The sequence below is a fragment of the Hyperolius riggenbachi genome, chromosome 9 (genome assembly GCF_040937935.1).
Source record: "Hyperolius riggenbachi isolate aHypRig1 chromosome 9, aHypRig1.pri, whole genome shotgun sequence".
Taxonomy (NCBI): Eukaryota; Metazoa; Chordata; class Amphibia; order Anura; family Hyperoliidae; genus Hyperolius; species Hyperolius riggenbachi.
In genome coordinates this window covers 97,587,361-97,596,628 of record NC_090654.1, presented here as the reverse complement: position 1 = coordinate 97,596,628, position 9,268 = coordinate 97,587,361, and the positions used below count along the sequence as shown (strand labels likewise).

General features: G+C 46.1%; 1 protein-coding gene across 1 annotated transcript; it reads right to left on the bottom strand.

Annotated features, from left to right (window-relative positions):
- Positions 1–4,699: 4,699 nt before the first annotated feature.
- LOC137533494 (piggyBac transposable element-derived protein 4-like) lies at positions 4,700–6,415 on the bottom strand. The gene has a single exon (XM_068254873.1). It carries the CDS (start codon positions 6,413–6,415, stop codon positions 4,700–4,702), a length of 1,716 nt encoding a protein of 571 aa, XP_068110974.1.
- Between the last annotated feature and the right edge of the window lie 2,853 nt (positions 6,416–9,268).

Sequence of the window (9,268 nt, the reverse complement as noted above, 5' to 3'; positions counted from 1 at the left end):
GACAAATAGCGTAATACTGCATCAATAATACATGCAGACTTAAATGACCAGTGCGTTCCCCACTAGCAGTCCAATAGCACCCGGTGTGTCCTCCACCAGAACAATACTACAAGCCTCTCACTCAGGGGCGTAACTAGAAATCACTGGGCCCCCCTGCAAAACTTTGGATGGGGCCCTATACACAAGACACTGCTGAACACTGAATAGGGACTGTCTACAAATCTTTGTCTGCAAAACCTTGTATGATTTGTTATCAGTGGTTGAGCAGATGCAGTCATTAGAACAATTGTGGAGAGCAGAAAGTTTTTTCTCTCATTGCCCTTAGTTGTCAGTCTCTCAGGATGGGGCCGCCTGTGTCTTCTGGGCCCCCCTGCGGGTGCAACCCTTGCGGGGTCTATTGTTACGCCCCTGCTTTCACCGGATATAATGCGCTGACCAGCAGGGACCAGCATCAACAGCATATGTCATCTGCCGATGTTCTTAACGAAGTTAAAATCACTTGGCCTAAGACTCAGAGATCTCGACATAGCATAATTCCGTTTTATTCATAAAAATTTTAAAAGTAGTGCACTTACAATCATCAATAAACAATGCGCATATAAAACCACATGTAGCGTCTTCCGTGCTCCGTAGGCCACGCCCTACTAGTTTCGTCACTTGACTCATCAGGGGCTTGGCCTATCGGAGCTTAGAGACGCCATTTATTGCTTTCCCCTTTCGTGATGCAGCCCAATGCGCTGCATTCATTCGCCACGCGCTGCATCTGACCGCCGGGCTTCATACTATTGGTTCGCAGCATACACTCAACCTACATTTCCCAGAATTCAATCTGGCTCTGCTCCCATTAGCATCCCCGAGGACTACACTGCCCATAATTCACCTTGCTTATAAGTATGTATATCGTGTAAGCCCTACAGATCTAATGTCAACACGCATATTGCTACAAAATGTAAAAATATAAAAAAATATAAAAAAAGGGGGCTGAAATATTAGTTGGACACGGAGCATATGAATCAACACTATTCCACAACTTCTCAATAAAAATAAAAATTAAAAAATATAATATAATAATAATACTAATTTATAATTGGAAAAAATTATTAATATGATAACAGCTCATAAATGCCGCATAAAACTGCATCACATCATCCATACTATTTGCAAATACTATTATATCCAGCATATTGTGTACATCCCACATTTTCTTAAAAAAACATATTATACTGCCCCAGAATACATGCAATACACCCGTGCATCATACTCATATAGAATCCCACCCAGATCAATATATCCACATAACACTAAATACCCAACTAACAACTGCACACATTGCTTCAGTGGACATCAATCATCCTCTATGAAACAATTAATGTCCACTTCCACATTTAGACCATTTGGGGCCAGCGATTTTAAGTCATATATCCATTTAGTCTCCATTTGATGTTATATTAATTTAGACATTACAGTTTACTATTGTGATTGAGATCCCAGAGACATGCATACCTACCATATTTATTCAAATGTATGAGATAATAAAGCAGGACACTCCACCACACCCCTGATCCCACCTTTACCACACCTTCAGTCTTTAATACCACAAAGAATACATAAGCAAAAGATGCAGTTATCACAATTCAAACCAGTCTGGTCCTTTCTATCATCAGTAGTGTTCCTCAATATTAGGACTGTAACAATTGCCCCCATGATGCAAGGGGGGGGTGGAGTCTATGAGGGCTCGCTCCTCCACTCACCCACCTTGCAAAGCATTAGCGCAGTGGAGCTATATTACGATATTTATCTTAGCTTAGCTGCCTCATTTCTCCTGTTCCTCCTCTCAGCCACTTGCTTTGTGCTGCACACATCATGTGACATTATGCAGGGCGAGTGGCTCCCGGGAGAAAGAGGAGACGTGAGGAAGTGGGATCCGGTAAATATAGTCACATAACTCTGCTGCGCTAATGGGGGGGGAGCAGGTTTTATCATCAATGCCCATTTCTGGGTGGGGGCATCTGCAGGGGTAGAGCCAGGGATAATCTTGTTTGCCCTGGTGTCCCTTGTTACGCGGCTTACGCCCCTTGTTACGCCCCTGCTTCATATCAACATTTCTCAATCAGAAATATGGGAATAAAGTTTAGAGTCAATGAAACACATTTTCCAGCAGAAAAACACATATATCTACACATATTTGGTTCCCATAGAGCAGAGGTCCCCAAACTTCTTTGGTCAAGGGCCGGGTGATATATCTGCTTCTTGGTGTCTTATTCTATCTATTATAATCTCGGTCTTTTGTTGCAGTAAAGCTATTTATTGTTTATCAGAGTTAAAGAGTACAACAAATTAGAAACAAATTACAAGTTACGGTTGTCCGGAGGAGAACTCCCAGCAGCAGACATTCAGTCATGAGGTGCCCCGAAGAAAATCTATGGACACCTGACAGTGAAGCATGCTCAGGTGACAACCTGCCATCCAGTTGGACAGCAGTGTCACCTGATGCAGAATTGAATTGGAAGCTTACTGGATTCTACAGTATGTGGATGGGTGGTGCCAGCACTGCTATTCTATATACGGGCCGGTGATATTTAAGGGTGCAGTGGCCACATCTATAAGTAATACATTTTGGTTTGGGGGGCCAGTGAAAAACCCTCTGGGGGCAGCATTTGGCCCGCAGGCCTTAGTTTGAGGACCACTGCCATAGAGAGTTGGTCCCTCCGAAAAGGGGACAGTTAGAGGCTATGAACATAAGTGAAAATATCCCCAAAAGGAATACAAACAGCAGTAAAAACCCAAAAGTGGATCTAATTGCTAGCCGGAAAAGATCCACGATGCTACCAGGGACTAAATAAAGAGGACGGGGAGCAAGCAATTTTCTTTTCTTAAAGCGTAGCTTCCCTTTATATGAACTTTGTGTGCTGGCTGAGTAAACAGCTTATAACAGTATTCCGTAACATCAGCTTTCACTTAAGAGGAATAAAACTTGCTATCACGATGACTCCTCTAGCCCTGAACCACATGATTAATTACACTTCAGAGCATCTCTGTCAAGTTCCTTTATGAAGGTAAAGTATTTGAAAAACATTCCAAACCTTATTAATGTGGAACAAGGTGGATTCAAGAGGTTTCAAGTCAACAGAGGCCTAGCATTAAATGACTCCATTGTGATAATTACTATCATACATACCTGCCCAAGAGCCATTACAATAGACCATCAGTCAGTGAATTAGTACACTGCACACCTGTGTGTATAAAAATGGGTTTAAAGGATCACTATAGCGAAAAAAGTAAACAGTTAAAATCTGACAGAACCAACAGGTTTTGCAGTAGTCAATCTCCTCATGGCAGATTCTAAGGCTTTCTTTGATTTCAAAAGCATTTCCCGAACGGCAATTGGTAAGCCTAACTGCCAAAATAGTAAGACACTAGCCAGCCTCCCTACTCACTTGCACACTATTTTGGCAGTTAGTAGCAACTGCCATTCAGCAGATGCTTTTGAAATCAATGTGTATAGATACAAAAAGGTAAACAGAGAGGATAAAAACTGGAGAGGAGGAGGTGCCCCAAAATGAGTGTTGTATCGATAGTAGCGAAACCAATAATGAAAAAATAAAACAGCTTACCTCTATAAAGGACAAAGCCAGTATGAGGTAGTTAAAACTTACTGCAACGCGTTTCGTGGGACACAGTCCGCTTCTGCAGATCAATAACAACAGTGATAATAACAATAATAACAGTTCAAAGTATGCGAGCAAGGAGTGCCTGTAATTCTACAAGTGCTCCTTGCTCGCAAACTTTGAACTAAGACACTTGTTTATTGATCTGAGGAAGGGGACTGTGTTCCGCGGAATGAGTTATCCGACTAGTTTCTGAATTGCATTTTAAGGAGGATCTTGCCTCTGGACCATCCAGAAGCTTCCCACTACTCAGGTAAGTACCTTGTTTTTTACTATTTTGTTCCTCACAGGTTTTCTTTAAAGCACAACTCATATCCAAGCATTAAAATAGTGCCATAAGCCAAATGTTTAAGCAGCAGGAGGATCTGCAGTCCAAGACTATGAGGCTACACTAACTTAACCTTCCTGGCAGTAAGCCCGAGCTCAGCTCGGGCTATGCCGCGCAGGAGGATTTCTCAGGCCCTGCTGGGCCGATTTTCAATTTTTTTTTTTCATTACACGCAGTTAGCACTTTGTTAGCTGCGTGTACTGCTCGATCAACGTCGCAACGTCGCTCCGCGCCGAATCGATAACGTCATCCCGCCCGGGGAAAGCCCTAATGGAAATTCCGTTCAGAACGGGATTTCCTGATGGGCCTGATCGCCGGAGGCGATCGGAGGGGGTGGGGGGATGCCGCAGCTCAGCGGCTGTCATGTAGCTAGCGCTAGGCTAGCTACATGATTTAAAAAAAAATAAAAAAAAAATAGTGCTGCGCTGCCCCCTGGCGATTTTAACCTCCTGGGCGTTTCAATTCTCCCTTAATTTCTGTCCAAAAAAGTCTATGGAATTTTCCAATGAATTTTTTTTTTAATATTTCAGGCCTGTAACTTACCAAATCATTAGCAAACAAGGTTCTAGTGCTTATCCTAAGCATAATAAAATAATAAAACATGAAAATCATGGCAAAAAAAAACATTTAATAGTAACAATACGTAAACAAAACATCTTAATTCAGATCAAGCAGCAGTTGCAGCACAAAAAGTATTGAAACATCAATACACTTCCTGAGTATGAAATATTTTAAAGCAAGGGACAGCACAAAGTCCTACATCACATTCAGGGCAGTAAAAGCGCGTCTCCTTGCGCACCTTTTTTCCATTCGGCCCCCTCTTAGAGCAGCACACCACGCACATGCGGGTAGGTGTTGCTTTGCGCTCAGTGGGTGGCACATGCTCTACAAAATGACGTCCTGTTAGTCGCACTGGATTTACGACATAGGAGGCACGACGTCCTGGTCTATTCGCCTCAGCATGTGGTTGCTGATGTTGTAAGCATATTTCCTCACAAACCTTCAAAATGTAGTCAAAGTGAGGAAGAGGCCTGTCATTTTGTTTCTTGTAGAGGACATAAGAATTCCAAAGACACTGCTCCACCAGATGTCTAAAGATTTTTTTGTAATATTTGCGCTGCTGTTTGCGCACAACGGGGTAGAATGTTATGCACTGGTCAGCACGGTCCACCCCACCCATTGTCTGATTATAATCCAGAATGACCTGGGGTTTCTGGATTGTCTTCCCAGCACGATTCTTGGCTGCAGCAGTGTCAGTGTTATGGACTGTTGACAAAACGGAAACATCTTTTTTGTCCTTCCAGCGGAGGGCCATCAGTTTACCCTTCTGCCATGCTGTGATTTCCCCTGGCTTCAGCTTCTGAGCTGAAAAGGCTGATGGCAGATTGCGACGGTTAGGCCGGACAGTGCCATATGAATCAGTCTTGTGTCTGATGAGGTGTTCATATAGTTCAGGGGAGGTGTAGTAATTATCTGTGGTCAGGCAATATCCCTGACCAAGAAGCGGTGAAATGAGGGAGAGGACAGAGGCAGATGCAAGGCCAAACTGGCTGTAGCTGGGGTCAAATTGTGTGCCTTTACCAGTGTATATAATGGCATTCCAAATATATCCGGAATTAGATTCGCACAATACAAACGATTTTATCCCAAATCTGGCACGCTTGGAAGAGATATACTGTTTCCAGGCAAGTCTCCCCTTATACGCCATTAGGCTTTCATCTACGCTAACGTCTCTTTCTGGAACATACACGGACTGAAATTTGCGTATGACCATTTGAAATAGGTCGTAGATCTTCCACAGTTTGGGGGCAGGATGGGTGGCCTCATCAAAGGTCTCATTATTCATGAAATGCAGGTTTTTCATGATGAGGCTAAATCTGTTTTCTGACATGACAGTCGCAAAAAAAGGTGTAGCAATCAGTCGGTTGGTGCTCCAATATGATGTCTGGCGGGGTTTCCCCACAACCCCTTGGAGGATGAGGATGGCCAGGAATAGCCATATATCATCCTGGGTGACTGGTTCCCACCTTTTTCCCCTAGCAAACCTCCTGAATGGACCAGGCTGCTGTTCCGCATAGCGGTTGGTCTCCTCCACTATAATTTGGATTATGGCCTCGTCCAAAAAAAGTTTCAAATAGGCCAGGGGGTTAGGATCACAGGGAACTTTTTGGCCGGGTTCGCCTGTAAATGGGAATCGCGGGGGGGCAGGATTATTCTTTGTAGGGTCTTTAGCGATCCATGTGCGGATGCTCTCAACCTCTTCGGTGAAGTCATCGCTGTCAGACTCTGAGTTAGATGATGACATGTTCGCCACATAGCTGTCACTTGAGTCTGAGAATAACAGCTGCTCATCCTCGCTGTCATCAAACTCCTGCATCAGGGTTCGCGGTGAGAGGCGTCTACGGGAGCTGGAAGCCATTACAGGGCAGGCGGCAGAAAAAACGTAGTCGTTATTCGGAGCAAGGGTCAATCCAGGTGGCAATCAAAGCGTCGTCGTTATCCAAAAGCAAGGGTCAAATCCAGGCGGCAATCAAAGCGTTGTCGTTATCAAAAAGCAAGGGTCAAATCCAGGCGGCAGTCGATAGAATAGTCGATAGTCCAAGCAAGGGTCAAAACCAGAAAAATCAGCAGAAATATCAGTGCAAGTGTCACCAGCAAAATCCAAACAGCAAATGGTGTTTTTTTTTTTCCTATGTGTCATTTTATTTATACTGTTTCAAACTTGTTATTTTTTACTGAGTATTGGATTGGATACATGTGTATTCAATCCAATACAAATTCAAATTTACCGCCGCGCCCCCTAGCGTCGACTTCACGTGCGACGTCATTGTGTGTGGCTAAAGGAGAGGAGGAAGGAGACGTGAAAGGAGGAGGGACCAGAGGGACCGGAGGGGACCAGAGGACGGGATCGGTGGCCCAGAGGACGGGATCGGTGGCCCAGAGGACGTGATCGGAAGGCCCAGAGGAGAGGATCGGAGGGCACAACAGGGTGGAGGGACGCGGAAAGAGATGCGGAAAGAGATGCGAACCGGAGGGGACCAGAGGACGGGATCGGAGGGCGGGATCTGAAGGCTCGTCCTGACCAGAAGGCATCAGAGACACTGGGGACCGTCCGGAGAAAGGGGACTGTGCACCCTGTACCAGGGCAACCCATGGTAAAGTGCTGGGAAACTTTTTTTTTTTACCCCGACACTGTATCGGGATTATCTAAATGGGCATCTTTTTTCACCCCGATACAGTGTCGGGATTATCTGCCAGAGGGTTAATTGACCGCCAGGAGGGTTAAAAAAAATGCATGAAATTGTGCTTACAGCACGAGCTACATTTAAAGCCTCAAAAAAGAAATATGTAAACGAGGCCTAGATATGAAGTTCATTATGTCCAAGTATAGATCATGATTGAGCAAACATGGATCACTCTCACTCCAGTATTGAAGGATCTGACTGGTTCCTGCAAGCTATGTTGTCAACACTTTTGCTTTGGCTAAATATGACTCTTAGGATTAAGCCATGGCTGTGATCTTATGCTCAGAAACACAAACAGTGCACACAAGTGCAGTTGCTATGCTGGAATGCAAAGATGGAGTGTGGGTGTGTGTTTTTCTTTCACAAGGGTGGATTAACACATGGTCCTAAAAAGGCTGCTGCCAAGGATCCTCAGCCAGAGAGTAGAGTTTGCCAAGCAGGGAGTCCAGATGTCGTCCAGAGGCCGGGCAGGGTCAAACCACAGAGAATTGAGCTGTGTAGTGAGATGTAGAGATGCTCTATTCCTGTACACTCTGAAATCAGAGTTCATTGTGTGTTAACGTGATAACAAGAATGCAGGAAATTTCATATCCAGTGCATGGCAAGGAGAGGACTTCTGTTATGTCACTGACCATGATAAGATTAGAACAGAATAGCAGTGTCCGGGAATGATAACAGGTTATTTTTTATACTGCAAGCATCTGAATTTTATTAGCGCAGTGCAGCAAAACAACAACACAAACACATTATATTGTGCAAATATATCCCTTTCTGGACCAGCACCCTCTGCCCCCTTAAAGCCAGTGTTTACCATTTTAAAAATAAAAAAGTCGGATACTCACCTAAGGAGAGGGAAGGCTCGGTCCTAATGAGCCTTCCCTCTCCTCTCCCGGTGCCCTCGGTGCTGCGCTGGCTCCCCCGTTCGCGTCCACCGCCGCAGGGACTTCGGAGGTCTTCGGGAGCACTCGGGCTTCCGAAGACGGGCCGCTCCATACTACGCACGCGCGAGTGCGTCATAGAGGGCGCTCGCGCATGCGTAGTATGGAGCGGCCCGTCTTCGGGAGCCCGAGTGCTCCCGAAGGCTTTCGAAAGCTCCCTTCGGCATGCGGAGGTGGCAGTATTTGACCGAACTGGTCGAATACTGCCACGGGGGATCCTGCGCGGGACCGGGAGAGGAGAGGGAAGGCTCATTAGGATCGAGCCTTCCTTCTCCTTAGGTGAGTATCCGACTTTTTTATTTTTAAAATGGTAAACACTCACTTTAAGGACCAGAGGGTGCTGGTCCCGTAAATCGCCGCTTCCCGACGAATCGCCGCAATGATCCGCCGCTCCCAACGAACACGCCGCTCTGTCCCCGCCGCAGGCTGCTCTCTCTGCCGTCGCTATGACGGCAGAGCGCTGTGCGCCGGTCAGGAGCCGCTTTCATTGGCTCCTGACCCTGTCACTCCATGTAAGCCAATGAGAGCGGCTTACATGAATGACAGGGCCAGGAGCCAATGAAAACGGCTCCTGCCCGGCTCACAGTGCTTTGCCGTCATAGAGGCGGCAGGGCAGCAACGAGCGGCGGGGGCAGAGCGGACCGAGCGGCGGAGACGGGCAGGGGCGCGCGGTCAATGGGACGTAGAGTTTACGTCCGGTCAGGACCGCAGCGCCCCCTGCCCGACGTAGATTCGCACTCGCTCGGTCCACAGGTAGATATACAGAGAACTAATCATTAAGCAGGAATAGTGAAATCAAAAACAAACTACACATTTTTTTGTGAAAAAAAATGTTCCCATAAGGAGTGAGCAACTACATATTAGTGTTGGGCGAACAGTGTTCGCCACTGTTCGGGTTCTGCAGAACATCACCCTGTTCGGGTGATGTTCGAGTTCGGCCGAACACCTGATGGTGTTCGGCCAAACCGTTCGGCCACATGGCCGAACTAAGAGCGCATGGCCAAACGTTCCCCGAACGTTCGGCTAGCGCTGTGATTGGCCGAACGGGTCACGTGGTTCGGACCCGAACGCACTCTGATTGGCCGAACG

Bases quoted from the DNA above. Each gene is read 5' to 3' on its own strand.
- LOC137533494 (XM_068254873.1), bottom strand. From the start codon at position 6,415: ATGGCTTCCAGCTCCCGTAGACGCCTCTCACCGCGAACCCTGATGCAG.